General features: G+C 38.5%; 1 protein-coding gene across 1 annotated transcript; it reads left to right on the forward strand.

Moving 5' to 3' along the window:
• The first annotated feature begins 6,871 nt into the window (after positions 1–6,871).
• Positions 6,872–22,239, forward strand: Mayo (mayo). Its single transcript, XM_073959943.1, has 2 exons — positions 6,872–8,847; positions 19,772–22,239. The coding sequence occupies exons 1-2, from the start codon at positions 7,239–7,241 to the stop codon at positions 20,986–20,988; spliced, it is 2,826 nt and encodes a 941-aa protein (XP_073816044.1). The 5' UTR covers positions 6,872–7,238; the 3' UTR covers positions 20,989–22,239.
• The last annotated feature ends 411 nt before the right edge of the window (positions 22,240–22,650 follow it).

Raw genomic sequence — 22,650 nt, forward strand, 5'->3', positions numbered from 1 at the left:
TCTTAAAATTATAATTTAAGCGGAAGCTGTGGTCATATTAATGTAAAAAAATAGGAAAAAATCGTTGAAGGAAACGAGTTTTTTAAGTCAATTTTCAATTAATGGCTTTACAATACAATGTAGGGTATAATGCTCAAAGAAGAAGTTAAAGAATACACTTCAGATATGAAGTTTCTAATGTATGATTTTTTAATATAACCACTGCATCAATTTCAAACGGATGTTGACATTTTGAAGACTGAAAAATTGAGTTTTTTTGAATTTTTGCTATAATCGGGATGCGCAACTGTACTCATATAAAAACTGATTATGAGATTGTAGTACTCGCGATTACTCATTTTTTGATGTATAACTCGGGCGTGTAGCCTTCAAAGGTTCACAACAATCTCAGCTTAAAGTCGAAATTTTTGTGCGTAAATTTTTATAAAAAACCTGTTTTTTTGATTCAAAATTTGCAACTGCCATTAAATTGTCGGTGAAACCCGCGTGAACTTAGTTTTTTTACGTTCTGAATCTAATAAGCCATGATGCGTCCAAATCCGTCCACTAGATCGGCGGATATGATACCCCTCAAATTTCGAAAATATGCAAAAAATGTTTTTGAAAATTGCGCGCATTGAAACGCGTTTTGGAAGTGTAATTATTACTGAAATAAATAGAGCTATATGCCTGTTTAAAATGTGCGAAAACATAATTTCAAAACTATCGCTAATCCGGAGATACAATTGATTTTTTCTAAAAATTAAGTGCGATGCTACATCCACGGTTCTTGATGGATCGCAATGAAACGACATCAAATAATATATTTTTTAAAGGTTATCATCGAAATCGGATGCGCATAAAATGTAAATGAACTTCGTGGAAATTATGACCATTTTACTGTATTTTGCGCCCTAATATGCAACAGATGCTACATCGTGGTCGCCAAATAGAATTTCACAAACTGTACACCAAATAAAAGGGATTGATTCGCTGTGTTGGAAAATCGGATGCGCATCATGCCATTTTCACTATTACGCGGTTTATATGCGTTTCAAATGTTGTAATATTCAATATAACATTATTTTAATGTTATGCCACAATTGGAATTCCTTGTGATTTAATATAATGTTCTAAAAATATTCGCCAATAGGAAAACTATAAGCGAAAAATTTGTTGCAACGGAATATCTTCATTCTTGCGTGAAATTTGGACGAAAATGACGAAGAACTCAAACATTTTTTCTTCAACCTTTCCTATAAAACCATAAGAAAATAAAATTAGAATAACATGATTTTTATTTTTTTCGTCATATTTTCTTTGTATTTTTGCAAATAACGTGAATACTATAGCTCCAAACTTCACGACTTAGGTTTCATTTTATTCCTCACAATGTCTGGATGCTGCTATAATTTTTTTTATATTTTTTTGTAAGTATAAGCGCTATTGTTTCAAAAATATGTTTGTAAATACGTGAAATTATTTAACAAATTTAATTTTTCGCGAATCCATTGAAACTTTTCGAATTTTTTTTGCATAATCGCAAAGGGTGCGCATTCAGTTAACGATAATAGGATATAACAGCTTACTATATTAAGCCGCGATTTTTTAGAATTTTTTCTAATTAGCATAATTAAAACGGTCATATCTTTTGCGCGCAACGATCAAAGTTGGTAACGAAAACAGATTTGGAATGACGATTTTTTTCTTAATTTATGTACCAAAAATCATAGATGTAGTATCAAAATTTTTTTTTTGATTTTTTTGAAATGGAAAAGACGATTTTAGAAATTTTTGCTGATATGTTCATTTTATGCAAATATGTCAAAATATGCAAGATATGGAAAATATGCAAAAATTTCTGGCCCTAATTCGTTTTATTTTGTGATAAAACTAGTTTTTGCCTAATCAGATTTTCTCTACGACCATCCTAACCATATATGGATTTGCATAGGATTTCGCTGCCTACTAAAATGGAATAATGAGTTTCCTTTCCTGTCTACAATTTTAAGTGCAACAATTTTTGGACCACGGTTACCTACCCCAAGTGCCTAAAGTATCTAATCTAAAAAATGTATTCAATCAGATGGTACCTTAATATGGGGGCTGTATCAAAGTGTGGACCTATCTTGACAAGTTTTTGGAGGAAAAGTTGTGTAACTGCAGGGAACCTCAAATTTCAAATTACGGGTAGTTCCGTCAAACAATGTAGCTTAGACCCTCTAAATACCGTAAATCGGGAGGTACCGTTATTTGGAGGCTATACCAAAACATGGACCTATGTTGACGAATATTAGTGAAGTTTTGTGACCACTGTAAACCTCAAATGTCAAATTATAGCTACGAGTAGTTCGGTTAAAAATTTTAGCTATAATCCTCAAAATACCTAAGATCGGGAGGCACCGTTATATGGGTGTTATACGAAAACATGAACCTATGTTGCCATTTTTTGTGGAGAAGTGATGTGACCACTAAGAACCTCAAATGCCAAATTACCGGTAGTTCAGTCAAACAATGTAGCGAAGACCCTCAAAATACCCTCAATTGACGATTTTTAGTGAGGAAGTTTTGTGAACACTGAGAACCTCAAATGTCAAATTACAGCTGGGCCAAAGCGTGGGCCGATATAGCCCATCATCGAACTTGACCTGCCGCCTATGACAAAAAGACACTCTTGTACAAAAATATAGCGTTCAAGCTCAATTATTGTGGACGTTAGAGTGATTACAACGGACGGAAATGGCTATGTAGGCCTGAAATTTTATCCAGACCAAGAACATATTTATACTTTATAGGGACCCATGTTATTACTTAAATGCGTTACAAGCGGAAAACAAACTTAATATACTATGGTGGAGGGTATAAAAATAAATAACAGATATACCATGTTAAACAAATAAAACTCGAATTTGTATACATACACTAAAAAGTTCGACCCTCAGAACTGGGAATGATAACTCTCGATTTGGTCCACCGTGGTGCAATGGTATGCACACTAGGGTTTTGACTTTTTTACGATCTCATATCCATGTATCATATTTTGATGAGCTTTTATAAAAGATGGGTGACGTAGGGGATGGAAGATACCAAGGAACGGTCCTGACCGGCTTTAACATGGCAAAGCCCAGGATTTATCCTGGTCCCTCTTTCATCTCAAGGGAACACTGACCTCCCCTTGGTGTCACCTGTGTTTTCCCCCTAGAAAAAACAGCCTACTATGAAAAAAAAAACGAAAGAAAAGCAAAACAAACCCCTCTAAAGTTGACGACCCCCGCAAACGTTTTAAGGACCATGATCTGCGAATCTGCACCTTGGATGTTCGCAGTCTGTATAGAGAAGGTGCAGTTTACGCATTGGCAGATGTACTTGAAAAGTACAAGGCCGACATTACTGCCATACAGGAAATACGATGGAATGGGAAAGGCGTCATAACAACACCAAAAGGTGACGCACTTTATTATAGCTGCAATGACACAAATCATGAGTTTGGTTGCGGATTTGTAGTTGGTCGGAGGTTAAAACATCTGGTCTCCAGCTTCTCCCCAGTTAATGAAAGACTCGCTGCAATTCGATTAAAAGCAAAATTCTTCAACATCAGCTTTTTTTGAGAGCATGCTTCCACTAAAGACAAGTACGAACAGACCAAAGATATATTTTACGAGCGCTTAGAAGAAACTTATGACCGTTGACATTAAAATTATACTAGGCGATTTTAATGCCACAATTGGAAAGGAGAATATCTTTGGCCCAACAGTCTGGAAATTCAGTCTCCACAGTGAAACATCTGATAATGGTATGAGGCTGATAGACTTTGCAGCTGCAAGGAACATGGTAGTTAGTAGTACCAGATTTAAGCACCTCGATATTCATAAGGGTACCTGGTTGTAGCCAGATCAAAGAACAATACAACAAATTGATCACGTTGTGATAGATGGAAGACATGCTTCAAGCGTGTTGGATGTACGATCGTTCCGAGGTGCAAACATACACTCGGACCACTACCTTGTTGCAGCAAAGGTACGTACCAGATTAAACGTAGCAAACAACAGACACAACACGAAAGTTGGACATCGGTAAGCTGCAATCACAACAGATAACAACAACCTATTCCACTCAATTGGCCCAACTGCTCAATCAAAGTACTCCTCGTCCCGATAACATATCAGGACAATTGCAAAACATTGCCCACTCCATGCAAACAGCCGCAAAATCCATACTTGGATACCAGAGACCTCAACCAAGGAATCCATGGTATGACCAGGAGTGTTGTGCTGCTACCGAAGAGAAAAATGCGGCATATACGATAGAGCTACTTTACATTCAGTAGCAACGCGTAGCGCACGAGAGAGGTATCGGGAGAAAAGGAGAGGGGAGAAACGCCTTTTCCGCAGGAAAAAGAGAGAGATGGAAAAGCGGGAGTGTGAACAAATCGAGATGTACAGGAGACAGAATGAAGTGAAGCTTTGGACGTGGCACATCCTCCTGTAGAGACTAGCAAGGTAATCTGGTAACTGATACAGATAATGTGCTCAGGATATGGAAAGACCGTCTTTCAAAACTGTTGGTATCCGATAGCAGCGAACACGACGAAGATACCACAGATGCAATCCCAGAAGATGGTATAGAATGTATACCACCCGGCCAAGATGAGGTAAAGACAGCAATAAACAGGCTGAAGAATAATAAGGTAGCAGGAGCTGATGGCCTAGCAGGCGAGCTGTTTAAAATCGTAGGCGACACGCTGATAAGTTGTATGCATCAGCTAGTTAGCACCATCTGGCAGGAAGAACGCGTACCCGCCGATTGGAACCTGAGCATCCTGTGTCCCGTCCATAAGAAAGGAGATAATACTTTATGCTCGAACTATAGGGACATAAGTCTTTTTCCTATCGCCTACAAGATAGTGTCAGGGATATTGTGCGAACGACTAAAGCCCATGGTCAACGAAATAATTGGACCATACCAATGCAGCTTTAGACTTGGCAAGTCCACCATTGACCAGATATTTACCCTGCGGCAAATCCTGGAGAAGGCCCAAGAGATGCAGATCGACACACACCACCTTTTTGTCAATTATAAAGCAGCCTTCTACAGCCCGCTACGTTCAAAGGTATTTTAAGCCATGTCTGAATTTGGTATCCCCGCAAAGCTCATTCGGCTTTGTAAAATGACTCTAGCTGACTCAAGATCTTCAGTTAATATAGGAAAGAACCTCTCCGAAGAGTTTTGTACCAAAAGAGGTTTCAGGCAAGGAGACAGCCTTTCGTGTGATCTTTTCAACATCCTACTAGAAAAGTTTATACGAGAGGCAAACGTCAAAAGAAGTGGTACAATCTACACCAATAGCCACACTTTACTTGCTATGCTGATGATATAGACATCATGGGACGATCAGTAAAAGAAGTAACCGATACCTTTATGAAGGTCGAAGGAGAATCTGTTAAACTGGGTCTGGCGGTAAACGGTGAGAAAACCAAGTTGATGGGGTCAACGCGCAATGCGTCCATTGAGATCGGACCAACTGTTGAAGTTAGTTCCTATAATTTTGAGGTAGTAAAATACTTCGTATACCTCGGCACCTCCGTAAACACAACAAACGACATCAGTTGTGAAATAAAAAGAAGAATTGTATTGGCCAACAGATGCTACTTTGGCTTAAGTAAGCACTTCAAAAACAAAGCCACAACTCGTCAACATGGCGGTGCATGCAGAATTTGCAGGCCAACGAATAGATGGCGCAAACAAGTGGATGAAGAGATGACAAGGCGCGGTATTCCAGAAAGCGAAGCACAGAACAGAGAGAATTGGAGATCTGTCCTTAGTTCGGTCTATGAAACAAATGTTCTGTAATGGGCAAGCTAAGTAAGTAAGTATCTATAATTTGACATTTGAGGTTCCCAGTCCTCGTAAAACTTATACAGTGAAAATTGTCCACATATGTCTATGTTTGGGTTTAGACCCTATTTTAAGGGTTTTAAGTGCATTTTTTGACTGATTTACCCAAAACTTGACAATTGAGGTTCCCAGCAGTCACGAAACTTCCCCACCAAAAATTTTAAACATAGTTCCATGTTTTGGTAAAGCCCCTATGTAACGGTAACCCTCCCGATTTTAGCTATTTTGAGGATTTTAGCTACATTTTTAATCAAACTATCCGTAATTTGACATTTGAGGTTCCAAGAAGTCACAAAACTTTTCCAACAACAATTTTTAACATAGGTCTATGTTTTGTTTAGTCCCCACAAAACTGCAGAACGACATACCATTTCTTCACAAAAAATGTCAGTATTGGTCAATATTTTGGCATAGCCCCCATATAGCGGTACCTCTGGATGTTCGGTATTTTGAGGATTTTCGCAACATTTTTTGACTGAAATACCTGTAATTTGATATTTGAGGTTCCCAGTGGTCATGAAACTTCTCCACCGAAAATGTTCAACATAGGTCCATGTTTGGGTATGGTCCCCATGTAATAATACCTCTCAGGATTTTAGGTATTTTGAGGATTTAGCTACATTTTTTGTACGAACTATCTGTAATTTAACATTTGATGTTCCCAATAATAAAATACAGCAATTTTAGTTCAGAATATATTATGGTAGAGGGCATAAAAAAGTTTAGCTCAGCCGAACTTAACAATTTAATGCTTGTTACAATTGAAGTTATGCTTTCGTTACACGCCAATACACATTCATATATGTCAAGTGCTCAACAACAAATTTTAATGTTTACAGATCAACGTGCATACCTGTGATTGAATGTTTGTATTGTATATTTGTACCTTTGTCGTTGTTGTTGTTTTGTTTTATAAAATGTTGCGCTGGTACTATCTGCCATATAGAACTTTTATCAAGAGTCGGCGGCCACTTATCGATACTTTGCATGAATATTGGGATGATAAGCAGAGGTGATGATGGTAGTTGATGGGTGTGCAATGGTGGTAGTGGCGTTGTTGGTAGTACAGCTGGTATTTCTAAGGTGCCATTGATGAATCAAAGTAAATACATATGTCTCAAGTTGTGTTCTCTTTTTGTTTGTTTTCGTTTTTGTTGGCAAATTTCAAGAAAATTGAAATTGTACAATTAGTAATTAAATTTAAACGGACGGGGAATGTTGTTTTGTGTTCGCCAGAAAACACAGCGGTCAATGCATCACAGTACAAACGATATTGGCAACTAAACGTTAAGCAAAAAAAAAGAAAAAATAAACGAATAGATAAATAAATTAATATAGTGTGGCCATAAAAAAAATGTGTTGAAATGAAAATATTTGTGTTGAATAAAACTATAAAGTCGGATAGAATGGAAATAATGTTGTGGCTAATTTTGTTATGCGGCCTGGCAAGTCATGTAAATGCCAAAACTCTGCTACCCCAGGCCCACTTAAAACCCAAAGTAATTGATGATAGCAATGAAGATACATCAACATCATCGACAACAACAACTACCCGCCACCATCCCCATTTAACTACCAATGCTATTACCTCCCTACCCAATCTTGGCAATTACCTGTTTTGTGAGGAGGAACAATATTTTTATGAATTCATAATGGACAACAATCAAACACAAATGCTGTGGGTAACTTGGAATCTCACTAAGGTTGGAGAAAACGCTGTCTTGCCCAATATGTGTTCCGCCGAGACCGGTTTTCCGCTAAAAAGACGTTGTTTACTCTCGCCATTGTTGCAGCACGCTGTTTGGGAAGCTCAAGACAAAAACATGGCAATGATACAATGCCATCTTAGCATGTTCTGTCTACCGGAAGAATTCCAGCATCATTATATACAAGGTGAAGGTCTGGAACATCACCGCAACACATGGAAACGTACCAAAATTAATCAAAAAGCAACTCTGCAGGAGGTGTGCCTAAAACCCAATGGTTTACCCCTGAGCAGGCGTTGTTTGTATGACAAGAAAACACATCGAGCCCAATGGGAACCCCTAACGGCAGAATATGCCAATTATAAATGCCTACGGACTACGGAGCAACAGATCATAAGCAATGAACTAAATTCTCTGCTAAGCAATGTAACAAATCTTAATCGAACAAGTGATCCCAAGGCAAGATTACAATCTTCCCATAATCTCATTAAACTACTTCAAAGTCCTTCCAAGCGTCGTCTACCAGCCGATATTCATTTGACCAATGAAATTCTTAAAACGTTAGTTGCCGAAACACCAGACATTGAGCTTTCTTCAGATGTTCTGCAAATCACTCACAATCTAATGGCCAGTGATCCCACCGTCCTACGTATGTCGGCCGAATTAAATGCCACAAATTCTCTGCTCGAAACTTTTGAGTCATACATGGATTCGATAGGTGATAAGTTTGTGTCCGAGAGCCAATGTCACAATGTCCAAGCAATGGCTTACGCCGTCACACATAATACCTCCAACCATACCACCACCGCTGCCGATAACACCTTATCAGCAACACCGCCAGCAGTTGAAGTACTTAATTCACACCTTCGTAATGGAATTTACGCTCATATCAGCGGAAATATAAGTGTCTTCTTTGTCAATCCACAGTGTGCAAACATTTCGGGAATTGCCATATATCCATCGAAGCTATCGGCGTCACATTTCACAGAACTTAATTATGATTCATTCAATAATTTCCACTATCGTTTTATTTTCCTAAATGAAACGGTTGATGAACTTTTAAATGATTCAGATTTGGAACTGGCTTCTTATGTACCGCTTAGCTTGTGGCAACATTTGATGGCACATTTTTCACTTCTGCAACGTTCACCACCGGTGATTGTTTTTAAGGTCTATGCCCACGATGGCCTATTTGTGGAATCGAATATATTGCGTTTGCGAAAGCCGTTTAGTAAAATTTTATCAATTTCCATACCCGGTTATGAAGGTGAGTGTGTTTTGAAGATAAACAAGTAAGAAGTGTTATGTTTGGCCAGGCCATGAAATGTTCTGAATTGAAATAAAATTGTGGTCGGAAGTTTTCTGACCACTTCGAACCCAAATTACAGCCAATTTAGAACGAAACAAGTAAAAAAGTATCAGTCGGCTTTGCCGACAGAGATATACCCTCAGCCTGTGAAAATTGAAACACTTTTTCACAAAAAACTTATGTATTTAGAGGGTTTCAAAATTTTGGTCGTATGAACCGACAAAAATGTTGATTAGGATTAAAGTTCAAAAATGTTGCGGAAAACTTACTTAAAGGAATGGACCGACATAGACCATGGGGGTGCCATAGGGGGTTTTTACACCCTTCGGGCTGTTTTCTCAAGAAGTATGGACTTGCCCCTGAAACAACTTTTGCCATCGTAATAGAGGCAGCGAATGTAAGTTGCTTCAACAAAAATCAAAGTGATTCAATAGCAGGTCTTAAAGTGAACTTATCCAAAATTTTGTGTGGGAGGTAAGGGATGGAGTGGACAAATATAGTCCATATTCGAACCTGATCTATATCTGGTAGATATTATGAGAATGTGTAAAGTATGGACCAAATCGGTCATTCCTATCAAGAGTTATCGTGCGCACAATTTTTCCGAATATTTTTGAACTTTTGTAGGGTAGGTACCTGAAGGAGTGGACCGATATGGCTTATCTACGAACTTAAAGTAAGTTTGGAAACAATATTACGAAGGCCAAATTTTGGCCGGAATCGGCATTTCCGTTCGAGAATTATCTTGCGCTTCCACCCATAAACATGGTGTCATAGGGTTTGTTTTTCAACTTTCAGGCTCTTTTTTCAGGAAGTATGGTCTTGCCCCTGAGGAAACTTGTACCTTCGTATAGGGGACAGTGAATACAAGATGCTACAACAAAAACCAAGGCGATTCGAGAGCAGGTCCTAAACTGAACTTTTCCGAAATTTTGTGTGGGAGGTACTCGAAGGAGTTTACCGATTGAGTCCATATTGGAACCTCATCTAAGACTGGTAGAAAATTCATAATGTGCAAAGTATGGACCAAATCTGTTACTCCCTTCAAGAGTTATCGTACGCACAAATTTTCCGAACATTTTCAAACTTTTGTGGGGGAGGTACCGGAAGGAGTGGACCGATGTAATCCATCTTTGAACTTGAACTAAGTTTGGACAAAATATTACGAAAGCCAAATTTTGGACCGAATCGGCATTTCTGTTCGAGAGTTATCTTGCGCTCCAACCACTACACACGGTGTCATAGGGTTTTTTTGTAACTTTCAGGCTATTTTCTCAGGAAGTATGGTCTTGCCCCTAATGAAACTTACAGTGTCGTATAGAGGACAGCGAATACAACTTGCGTAAACACAAATCAAAGCGATTCGAGACCAGGTCCTAAACTGAACTTTTCCGAAATTTTGTGTGGGAGGTACCAGAAGGAGTGGACCGATTGAGTCCATATTGGAACCTCATCTAAGTTTGGTAGAAATTACACGATGTGCAAAGTATGGACCAAATCCGTTATTCCCTACAAGAGTTATCGTGCGCACAAGTTTTGCGACAATTTTTGAACATTTGTGGGGGAGGTACCTGAAGGAGTGGACCTATATGGCCCATCATTGAACTTAAATCGAATCTGGACAAAATATTTTGATACCCAAAAGTTGAACCAAATCGATTGATCCGTTCGAGAGTTATCATGCGCACCAGCCTGCCAGACAGACAGACGGACGGACATAGCTAGATCTACTCAAAATTGTCTGAAACGGATATCGTACAAACATACTTAGGGTCTAAAACCATTATTTCGATGAGGCACATTTTTGGTCGTATCAGAGTGTAAATACCCTCTTTAGCCTAAAGGCTGAGGGTATAAATATACAAATTTTAAATTGCCTGAAATCGGTTGGCAATTGTTGAGGTTTTGTGAAGTTTTGTGACCACTGTGAACTTTAAATGCCAAATTACAGGTATTGCGTTCAAATAATATAGCTAAAACCCTTGAAATACCTAAAATCCGAATGTACCTTTATACCAAGACATTGGGTTTGTGACCTCTGGGGACCTCAAATGTCAAATTACTGCAAGTTCGGACAAAAATGTAGCTAAAATCATCAAAATAGAAATTTTGGGGCTATTGGGTACCTGAGAGGTAAAATTACAGCTAGTTCGACAAAAAATGTAGCTAAAATCTCAAAATACATGGAATCTTAAGGTACCGTTATATGAGGACAATACCAAAACATGGACCCATGTTGACAAATTTTTATTTGAAAAGTTCTGGTAACCTCAAATGTAAAATTACCCCTAGTTCGGGCAAAAAATTCCTGGAACAATCAAAATATCTGAAATCGCAAGGTACCATAATATGAGACTATTCCAAAGCATGGACCTATCTTGAAAATGTTTGGTGGAAAAGTTTCGTGGTTACTGGGAACCTTAAATGTAAAATTACTGGTAGTTAAAAAATTAGCTAGAACCCTCAAAACATTGAAAATCGGGAGATATGGTTATATAAGGGCGATACCAACAGATGGTCCTATGTTGACATTTTTGGGTGGATAAGTTTTGTGAACACTGGAATCTTTAAATGTAAAATTACCGCTAATTCGGTAAAAAATGTTGCTAAAATCCTTAAAATACCTAAAATTGAAGGTACTGTTATGTGGGGACTTTAGCAAAACATGGACCAATATTGATATTTTTGTTGGAAAAGTTTCGTTACCATAGGGAACCTTAAATGTCAAATTAATGGTAGTTCAGTAAAAAATTTACCTAGAACCCTCAAAATACCGAAAATCGGGAGGTACGGTTGTATGGTGGATATACCAAAACATCAACCTACGAGTATGCACAGAGGCCAAATCTCCGAAAAACCTTTTCGTTTTTATGTGATATTTTGTCGTGCAGGTATATACAGATTTTCTTTCATTCAGAATGTCAGAATTAGTATAGGGTCACTTTCTGGCGTTTGGGTATAATTTAGAGTTTTGATATATTCTAAGACCTATAGTAAAATTTCATGGTGAACAAATTTCTAGAATATTTTGGTCTGATCCCACCACATTTTATAGGAGATTTTAAAGATTTGTGGAAAAAGGGACCAAAAGAACCCCTTTTATGACCAAAAGAACCCCTTTTATGTAGACCCCACAAACTATATATATTCTTGATCAGCGTGCAATTCTACATCGATATAGCCATGTCCGACCGTCTGTCTGTCTGTCCGTCTGTGGAAATCACTCTAGCGTCCGAACGGATTGAGGTAGGTGGATGAAATTTTGGGAAAATCTATTATTTGTACGTAGGACTTTTGGTATTGAAAGTGGGCTATGTAGGTCCACGCTTTCGTATAGCCCCCATACAAAATGACGCGTGACGCGTCGTCGTTTTAAGGAATTTTTAAGATATTTGTCCCATTTTACCACCGAATTAGTTGTAATTTGGTATTTTGTGTCTCCAGAGGCCAAACAACATTCCTACCAAAGTTGGTTTATATAGGTCCACGTTTTGTTATTGCCCCCATATAACGCCCCATATAAAGTACGCGTCATTTTAATATATTTTGAATGTATTAGTCCCATTTGACAACAGAATCGGTTGCAACTTTGTATTTTGTGTTTCCAGAGGCTAGGAAACATTTCGACCATAAAATGTTTATATAGGTCCACGTTTTGATATAGCCCCCATAGAACGATATCTCCCGGTTTTCGGTATTTTGAAGGTTTTGGCCTCATTATCACACCGAGATGGCTGAAATTTGGTATTTAGTCTTCGTTGGGGATATAAAACTTCACCCCCAGAATTTTGTAGGTATAGGCCCGCGCCATCATATGGCCCCCATAGAACGGTAACTTCCGATTTTCGGTCTGAAATGAAATTTGTGGTGGAGGGTATAAAAAGTTCGGCCCGACCGAACTTAACGCTTTTCCCACTTGTTGTCTTTGACGCCGTTCTTCTAAAATTATACTTTGTGTGACATTTTTGCCAAAACCCACATGAAGTACGACCTCAACCCTAAAATGTGTTTATAATTTTGCATATTTCTGGAGTTTAGGTAAGATATAGAGTTTTGGTGTATTCTAGGACCTATATAAAACTTTGATGGCGAACAAATTTGTAGAATATTTTGATCTGATACGATCACATTTTATGGGATAAGGGACCGAAAAGACCCCTTTAATGAATGAAACCAGCGACCCGAAAAAAATAAGAACTCAAGGTTAGGTCTAAATTCATCCATTTTTAGAGTTTTAACCAGGTTTATATTTATTCATTCGTGCAACAAAAAATAATTTTTGAAAAAAAAATTTTTTTTCATTTCATACATTTTTTCAAAAAATTATATTTTTAAAATCGATTTGTGCGTGATTTTTTTTATATTTCAATGGAATAAACGATAGTGTAGTGATTATTAGGCAAAAGTTCATTCATCCCTGCTACAGGAAATCATTTTTGAGAAAAAATGTCAAAAAGTCATAACCCTATTGTATATATTGTGCCACTTCTATTCACCTTCGCATCTCGTATAACCTTTTCTAACAGGATGTTGAAAAGATCACACGAAAGGCTGTCTCCTTGCCTGAAACCTCTTATGGTACAAAACTCTTCGTAGAGATTCTTTCCTATTTTAACTGAAGATCTCGTGTCAGTTAAAGTCATTTTACAAAGCCGTATGAGTTTTGCGGGGATACCAAATTCAGACATGGCTTGGAATACCTTTGAACGTAGCGGGCTGTCGAAGACTGCATTATAATCGACAAAAAGATGGTAGGTGTCGATCTGCATCTCTTGAGTCTTTTCCAGGATTTGCCGCAGGTAAAGCCGCATTGGTATGGTCCAATTATCTCGTTGACCATAGGCTTTAGTCGTTCGCACAATATCCCTGACAATAGGGACTAGACATATGCCCCTATAGTTAGAGCATACAGTCTTATCTCCCTTCTTGTGGACGGGGCAGAGGATACTCAGGTTCCAATCGTCGGGTACTCGTTCTTCCTGCCAGATGGTGCTAACTAGCTGATGAAAACACCTTATAAGCGTGTCGCTTCCGGTTTTGAACAGCTCGGCTGGTAAGACATCGGCTCCTGCTGCCTTATTATTCTTCAGCCGGTTTATTTCTGTCTTTACCTCATCTTGGAGGGCCACCGTGGTGCAATGGTTAGCACGTCCGCCTTGCACTCAGAAGGTCTACGGTTCAAATCCCAGGCCAAGCAACATCAAATTTTCAACGGTGGCAAAATTCCCCCTCAGTAATGCTGGCGACATTTCCTGAGTATTTAAGCCATGAAAAACTTCTCTACAAGTGTGTCGTAAGACACGCCGTTCGGACTCGGCAATAAAAAGTAGGTCCCATATCATTGAGCCAATATGAATCGGCGTGCACTCATTGATATGAGAGAAGTCTCCCTTGTCCCATCTGGGATGTTTGTGGAACAATTATTATTATTATATTATTACCTCATCTTGACTAGGCGGTATACATTCAATACCATCTTCTGGGATTGGGTATGTGGTATATTCGTCGTCTTCGCTGCTATTGGATACCAACAGTTTTGAAAAATGTTCTTTCCATATCCTTAGCACACTTTCTGTATCAGTTACCAGATTACCTTGCTGGTCTCTACAGGAGGATGTGCCAGCTCCAAAGCCATCAGTTTGATGTTTCACTCTTTGGTAGAATTTTCGCACTTCATTCTGTCTCCTGTACATCTCGATTAGTTCACACTCCCGCTTTTCCATCTCTCTCATTTTCCTGCGGAAAAGACGTTTCTCCTCCCTCCTTTTTTCCCGATACCTCTCTCGTGCGCTACGCGTTGCTACTGATTGTAAAGCAGCCCTATATGCCGCATTTTTCTCTTCGGTAGCAGCACGACACTCCTGGTCATACCATGGATTCATTGGTGGAGGTCTCTGCTATCCAAGTACTGATTTTGCGGCTGTTTGCATGGATTGGGCAATGTTTTGCATTTGTCCTGATATGTTATCGGGACGAGGAGTACTTTGATTGAGCAGTTGGGCCAGTTGAGTGGAATAGGTTGTTGCTATCTGTTGTGATTGCAGCTTACCGATGTCCAACTTTCGTGTTGTGTCTGTTCGTACTTTGTTTGCTACGTTTAATCTGGTACGTACCTTTGCTGCAACAAGGTAGTGGTCCGAGTGTATGTTTGCACCTCGGAACGATCGTACATCCAACACGCTTGAAGCATGTCTTCCATCTATCACAACGTGATCAATTTGATTTCTTGTTCTTTGATCTGGCGACAGCCAGGTGCCCTTATGAATATCGAGATGCTTAAATCTGGTACTGCTAACTACCATGTTCCTTGCAGCTGCAAAGTCTATCAGCCTCATACCATTGTCAGATGTTTCACTGTGTAGACTGAATTTCCAGACTTTTGGGCCAAAGATATTCTCCTTTCCAATTTTGGCATTAAAATCGCCTAGTATAATTCTAATGTCATGGGCAGGGCAACGGTCATAAGTTTCTTCTAAGCCCTCGTAAAATATATCTTTGGTCTGTTTGTCCTTGTCTTCAGTGGGAGCATGCTCTCAAATAAAGCTGATGTTGAAGAATTTCGCTTTTAATCGATTTGCAGCGAGTCTTTCATTCACTGGGGTGTAGCTGGAGACCAGATATTTTAACCTCCGACCAATTACAAATCCGCACAGCTATAATACAGTGAGTCACCTTTACGTGTTGTTGTGACGCCTTTCCCATTCCATCGTATTTCCTGTATGACAGTAATGTCGGCCTTATACTTTTCAAGTACATCTGTCAATGCGTAAACTGCACTTATAAAGAGTGCGAACATTCCAGGCGGGGTTCGTCAATTTAGGGGGGTTTGTTTTTCTTTTCTTTCGTTTTTTCATAGAAGGCTGTTTTTTCTAGGGGAGGGTTACTAACTCGACGCCCAAACCCAAGTTTTTAACGTTCTTATGGGTGAACGAGTGGCACATGTTAGCTCACTACCTTTAACGGGTGTTAGAGACAGCTCCCCAGTTGACACCAGGGGGAGGTCAGTGTCAACTTGAGATGAAAGAGGGACCAAGATAAATACTGGGCTTTGCCATGTTAAAGCCGGTCAGGTCAGCCGGTTCCTTGGTATCTTCCATCCTCTACGTCACCCATCTTAGATAAAAGCTCATCAAAATATGATACAGGGATATGAGGCCGTAAAAAAGTCAAAACCCTAGTGTGCATACCATTGCACCACGGTGGACCGAATCGAGAGTTATCATTCCCAGTTCTGAAGGTCGAACTTTTTAGTGTCTATATACAAATTTCAGTTTTATTTGTTTAACATGGTAACCTGGTATAGCTGTTATTTATTTTTATACCCTCCACCATAGCATGGAGGGTATATTAAGTTTGTTTTCCACTTTTAACGCATTTAAGTAATAACGTGGGTCCCTATAAAGTATATATATTCTTGGTCAAGATAAAATTCTGAGTCTACATAGCCATTTCTTTCCGTTTTAATCACTCTATCGTCCACAATAATTGAACTAGAACGCTATATTCTTGTACAAGCGCATATTTTTCTCATAGGCGGCAGGTGAAGTTCGATGATGGGCTATATCGGTCCACGTTTTGGTAAAGACCCCATTTTAGCTACAATTTTTAACCGAACCAGCTGTAATTTGACATTTGAGATTCTCAGTGGCCACAAAACTTCTTCACTAAAAATCGTCAAAATAGGTCCATGTTTTGATATCGCTCCATATAAGGGTAATTGAGGGTCTTCTCTACATTGTTTGACTGAACTATCCGTAATTTGATATTTGAGGTTCTTACTGGTCACAACACTTCTCCACACAAAATGGCAACATAGGTCCCTGTTTGGGAATAACCCCCATATAACGGTGCCTCCCGATCTTAGGTATTTTGAGGATTTTAGCTAAAATTTTTAACCGAACTAGCTGTAATTTGACATTTGAGGTTCTCAGTGGTCACAAAACTTCTTCACTAAAAATCGTCAATATAGGCCCATGTTTTGGTATAGCCTCCAAATAACGGTATATTTCTTTACTTTTTTGACTTGTCTGAAGTGAATTTTAAACAAAACAAGTAAAAAAGTATCAGTCGGCTTTGGCAACAGAGATATACCCTCAGCCTATGTGAATTAAAACTTTTATCTTGTGACAGAATTTGGTGGCCCTTTTTGCCAATAAAATTGTGGATTAGGATTAAAGTTCATATCTTTTCGATGCATATTGCGCCCACTAGTCATTTCAGTGGGTCATTGTATAACTTTTGGACCAGTATGCCAGGAAGCATGGATTTGTTCACGGTAGGTACCCTAAGGAGTGGACCGATATGCGTCATTTTAGAAGTTAAACTAAAAATGGACAAAATATTAGGAGATCCCAAGTTTGGACCAAATGGGTTGCCCGTTCTAGAGATATTTTGCATACTATTTTAGTGACATTTTTAAATATTAGGGGAAGTACCGGAAGTTGTGTACCGGTATTGCCCATCTTCGAACTGAAACCAAGTTTGGACAAAATATGACGAAGGCCAATTTTGGACCAAATCGGTGGGTCAGTTCAAGTGCTCTCCAGCCACAACATATGGTGCCATAGGGGTCTTTCACCTTTCTGGCGGTTTTCTCAAGAAGTATCGACTTGCCCCTGAAAAAACGTTTACCGTCGTAATTGAGGCAAAGTGATTCGAAAGCAGGTCTAAAAGTGAATTTATCCGAATTTTTGTATGGGGCCATACGCAATTTTTGGTGGAGAAGTTTTTGACCACTAGAAACCCTAAATTCCAAATTATATTCAATGTGGATAGAAAATGTCGATAAAAACTAACAAGTAAAACCCATTAAGTTTGGCCGGTTCGAACTTTTTAAACCCTCCACCATAAAATATTCTAAACTAAAACGGAATAATAAGTTTTCTGTTAGGTGCAAAAATTGTTCGACCACGAATACACCAAATGCCTAAATTAGGTCAAAAATGTATCTACAAATTACCTTTACCTTTATATGGGGGATACACCAAAACATGGACCTATGGGGACGATTTTTAGTGGAGAAGTTTCGGTACCTCTGAGAACTTCAAATGTCAAATTATATCAGTTAAAAATTGTATTTAAAAATCCTCAAATTGCGAGGTATTGTTCTATTGAAGCAAAACAAAAAATGACCTATGCGGACGTTTTTTTTTGGTATAGAAGTTTCGGGACCAATGAGAACCTCAAATGTCAAATTTTAGCTAGTTCGGTAAAAAATTGTAGCTAAAATCTTCAAAATACCGAAAACCGTTTCCTGTCACATTACAGCTAGTTCGGTTAAACATTGAAGTTAAAATCCTCAAAATAGCAAAAATCGGGAGCTAGCTTTTTATGGGGGCTATACCAAAACATAGAACTATGTTGACAATTTTTTTGGTGGAGAAATTTTGTGACCTCTTGGAACCTCAAATTAACGCTATTTCGGTCAAAAATGTAGCTTAAATCTTCAATATACCTAAAATCGGAAGGTACCGTTATTTGGGGCTGTACAAAAACATGGACCTATGTTGACGATTTTTGATGGATAAGTTTTATTGACCATTGAAAATATTGACCCACTTTGACAAGTTTAAGGAAAGAAGGCAACTGGGAACTTCAAATTATACGTTGTTGTTGTAGCAACGCAAATGTGTTAGTATATATCTTTAGTTATAAGTTGCTTGTTCCTCTGCATCCAGACACAAACATTCTGCAACCAGGACTGGCTGCAAATGCAGATGCATGCAGGGCATGTTGGGTATCGTGGCATCAATTCGGGTCCAATACGAATTGAGGCGGATGCATCGTCCGGATCTTAACTGGGTTGAAACCAAACGTGTTTGCGTTGCCAGCTGGCGTTCTTCTACTGTGATGGATAACGGGTGGTCTCCAAGTACATAAGTCATTCACACTGTAGGGGTTCTCGTTTGTACCTCCCTCTACCTCACTGCGATAACACCCAAGCAGGTACAGCATCGACAGGCTCCTGCTGTGCTGTTGCACCGGTAAAATGGTCAACTGGGTGGGTGGGACAGGACGGCATTCTGCAGTCCTCAGGAACCAGCCTTTTGCTTTGTAAGAGATCAACAACGTTTCTTTGTCATCGCCCCAAGTGCTGCAGGCCAGCGACTTGAAAACATTGTTCCTACTTCTGATCTCATCGCAATAGCTGTGGCATGCGCTGACGACTTAAACATGTTATCAAATGTTACACACAATATTTTGGAGTAACTTGTGGTTAGAATCAGGACACCATCGACCAAGTGGTGAACAGTGTGGCAGTGAATTTAGCTGCCGATATTTTCATATTCTTCAGATGGAAGAACTGCTCTAAGTCAGCAATGTACCTCACAAAAATTTTTTAGAACAGTTTTGGGACTTGTCAACAGCAGGTAGTCTTTTCGGCTCATATTACTACAGTATAATTTTTTAAATAATAATTTTTTATCGGGCGTAAGTACATACTGGCTCCGAAAAGATTCCTCCTCACATCGTAATCTTTTTCTGTCTGTCCGACTGGCTGGTGCGTAAGACAACTTTCGAACGGTTCAATCGCTTTGGTTCACATTTTGGGTATTCTAATATTTTGTCCAAACTTAGTTTATGTACGATGATAGGCCATATCGGTCAACTCCTTCCGGTACCTTCCCCACGAAAGTTTAAAAATGTCCGCTTAAATGGTGCACACGACAACTGAATGGAAGATTGGCCCAAAACACAAAAACCCACTATAGACGTCAGAAGTATTGTATTTATTTATTTACGGTATATCTCTGTCGGCACAGCTGACTGATACTTTTTTACTTCTGGATTTTCTGGGATTTTAAATTGTTAATAACGTATTTCTTAATTTATTTATTTAAACATTTTTCTAACCTCAATTTACAACATTTTCCTTTCACAGATGTATTACCGGAAAACTTGCCGTTTCTATTGCGACAACATGTCTCAATGACTGCGCTTGAATCAAATCCCAATTCTGGTTGTGGTTACTGGAATTACAGTACATGGACCAGTGGTGGAGTACAGACGACAAGTGAATCTCCCGGAGCCAATCACAATCCACTTGTGTTATGTCACACCAGTCACCTGACACAATTCTCCTACTTGATTGGAGGTAGTTTCAAACAGAATGATCTCACCGATGAAATTTTAATTACCTCCGTTCATATGGAAGCCCTAGACGTAATCTCCTTGGTTGGCTGTACCCTTTCACTGATGGGTTTAATGGGTATATGGATTACGGCTTGTCTCTTCAAAAGTTGGCGTGCTCAAGCATCAAATAAAATCTTGCTGAATATGTGTGTGGCGTTGACGTTGCAAATGGTGCTGTTCCTGTTTGTAAATACCGATGATGTATCCGAATCGCTGGTGGACGAACGTGATTATACGAAATGTGTATTTTTGGGTGCCTTACTGCAATATTCCCTGCTGGTGCTTTTCACTTGGATGTTATTGATTGCTTTCTTGCAATTCCAGCGATATGTCACAGTGATTGGTATACAACGCCCGAAACACTACATTGCCAAATCGGCAGTTTTGGCATGGGGTCTACCATTGATACCCACACTGTTGGTGGCATTAATTGATCCAAAATCATATGTACCTTCAACTTTTGAACTTGTAACTGACACCGGTATATGTTATCCCTCTGGAAATGGTTTACATTTTGGCGTGATATTACCAGTCTCCCTCGTTGTCACAGCAAATTTGGCCATTTTCGTCTATGTATTCTTTAGTATATCTCGGAGTCTTAGCATGGCCACACAGCGCAGTGAAAAGAAGTTAGTAATCAAACAAATACGTCTCTCGATTCTGTTGTTTTTCCTATTGGGTCTTTCGTGGATTTTCGGAATTTTCGCCTTTATGAAAATGGGTTTGGTGTTCTCGTACTTATTCTGTCTCACCGCCACAATGCAAGGATTTGTTCTTTTTGTTTATTTCGTGATTTTGGATGAAACTTCCCGCAAATGTTGGCAACAAGTTTTATGTCCGAATCGTGCTCTTAAATCTCAGAAGAAAGCCCGTGAGTTGCAATCAATGACGACAGCCTCAACATCGAATGGCCTGGAGCTTAGTCAAGTAGACCGACCACATACTTCGAAGGTTGCAGTAACCTGAAAGAGATGAGGAATTCGACTGATGTTTTTTTAATATTCATAAATAAAGACTTAATGCCAGCAACAGTACTAAAATACATGCATATATTTTATAAAATTAAAAAAAAAGAGAAATCAAGTATTTAGCTTACGTTTATTATTTAGTTTAAGTTTTATTCATTTATTAAGTAATTTAATATAAGAAATAAATACAAAATACACTGTGCAACATTTTTAAGGTGATCTTGTGCAAACAATTCGAACTGCGGATTTTTTGAAAGCACAGACCCAAACGACAAGGAACCCTAGTTGGGTTTTGTTGTGTCAGATCCAGCTCGGATTTTATGGCCTCATCTAAACCTGGTTAAATATTGAGTTTTAAAAGAAATTCGGGGCTATATCTCTAAAACCAATGCGAATCTTCTTCTGACCTCTGAGGCAAATTTGTAGATAAGGACAAGAATAAAATATTTGGAGAAATAATGTACTCAAAAAACTACATTTATTGCCTCAAATTTCAAAATATATGCAATACATATATACATTCCACGCCGTATCTCGAAAACCGTTAATTTTTTCTGAATATTTTCTTTTGCAAAAATATTCCCTGGAATGTAATACACAACTCGTCAGAACATGTCATTGTTGTAAAATGCCTCTATGCCTCTATTTTCAGTACATTTTTCAACGACCATTTAATAAAAATGCCAATAATGTAGTGAAATCCGAAATGCGAGAATAAACTTTTGGTGTGAACTGTGTTTGAAATACGTGTTGTAAAAAATATGATGCAAAATACCGCTGAAACAACATGAAGTAGGCATTTTAGAGTTTCAGAATGTTCTAAACATTTGTTGAGAACATTGGAAGATTTTTGCAAAAGGTTGCTTGGTTCAACTCCCAATAGTTTAGCCGATACTGACCAGAATTTCATCAATTACGTAAAATTTTCTATATTTTATAGATTTTGATGCCCTAGATGGAGTTTTTCTTATGGGGTCTGTTCGAAAGATAAGTTCTAATAGTTCAGGGCTACAATATTGCCTTAGACAGCAAGGCCAAATTTCTAATCGTTTCTGAGATAAAGGCCCGATAATTGCAAAAAAGTGTAGTTTTAGCCCGCTTTAAATGCGGCCATAAAATACGAACTGGATCTGACAGGACAAAACCCTACTAGGGTTTTTGTAGTCTAAATATGTACTATCAAAAAATGCATACTAGAAGTTGTTTGCATTTTCAGTGTTGCATAGTGATATTAAACATTTGAAGTGTCTGAAGATGTCTTTTCGATATAAGAAATAAGGGATAGCACGAAAGTCAGAGGGAACAGGGCTTGTCATGTTATTATGCAACCGTTTATGAGGACTATAACAAAACATGAGCCTATGTTTTTTATGGAGAAGTTTTGTGTCCACTTGGAACCTCAAATGTTGAATTAGAAGTAGTTCGATTAAAAATTGTCGATAAAATCCTCAAAATACCATCATTTGGGAGGTACTGTTATATGGGGGTTATACCAAAATATGGACCTATGATGACAATTTTTGGTGGAGAAATGTTGTGACCACTAGGAACCTAAAATATAAAATTACATCTAGTTAAGACAAAAATTTTGTTTAACACCGCCTAATACCGAAAGTCGGGAGCCAAAACATGTACCTATATAAATTTTTTTGTGAAAAGA

Source organism: Musca autumnalis, unplaced genomic scaffold (assembly GCF_047663935.1).
Source record: "Musca autumnalis isolate F117 unplaced genomic scaffold, ASM4766393v1 scaffold_1, whole genome shotgun sequence".
In the NCBI taxonomy this organism is placed as follows: domain Eukaryota; kingdom Metazoa; phylum Arthropoda; class Insecta; order Diptera; family Muscidae; genus Musca; species Musca autumnalis.

Bases quoted from the DNA above. Each gene is read 5' to 3' on its own strand.
- Mayo (XM_073959943.1), top strand. From the start codon at position 7,239: ATGAAAATATTTGTGTTGAATAAAACTATAAAGTCGGATAGAATGGAA. The intron at 8,848-19,771 runs GTGAGTGTGTTT...TTCCTTTCACAG, and splicing joins TTCCATACCCGGTTATGAAG to ATGTATTACCGGAAAACTTG.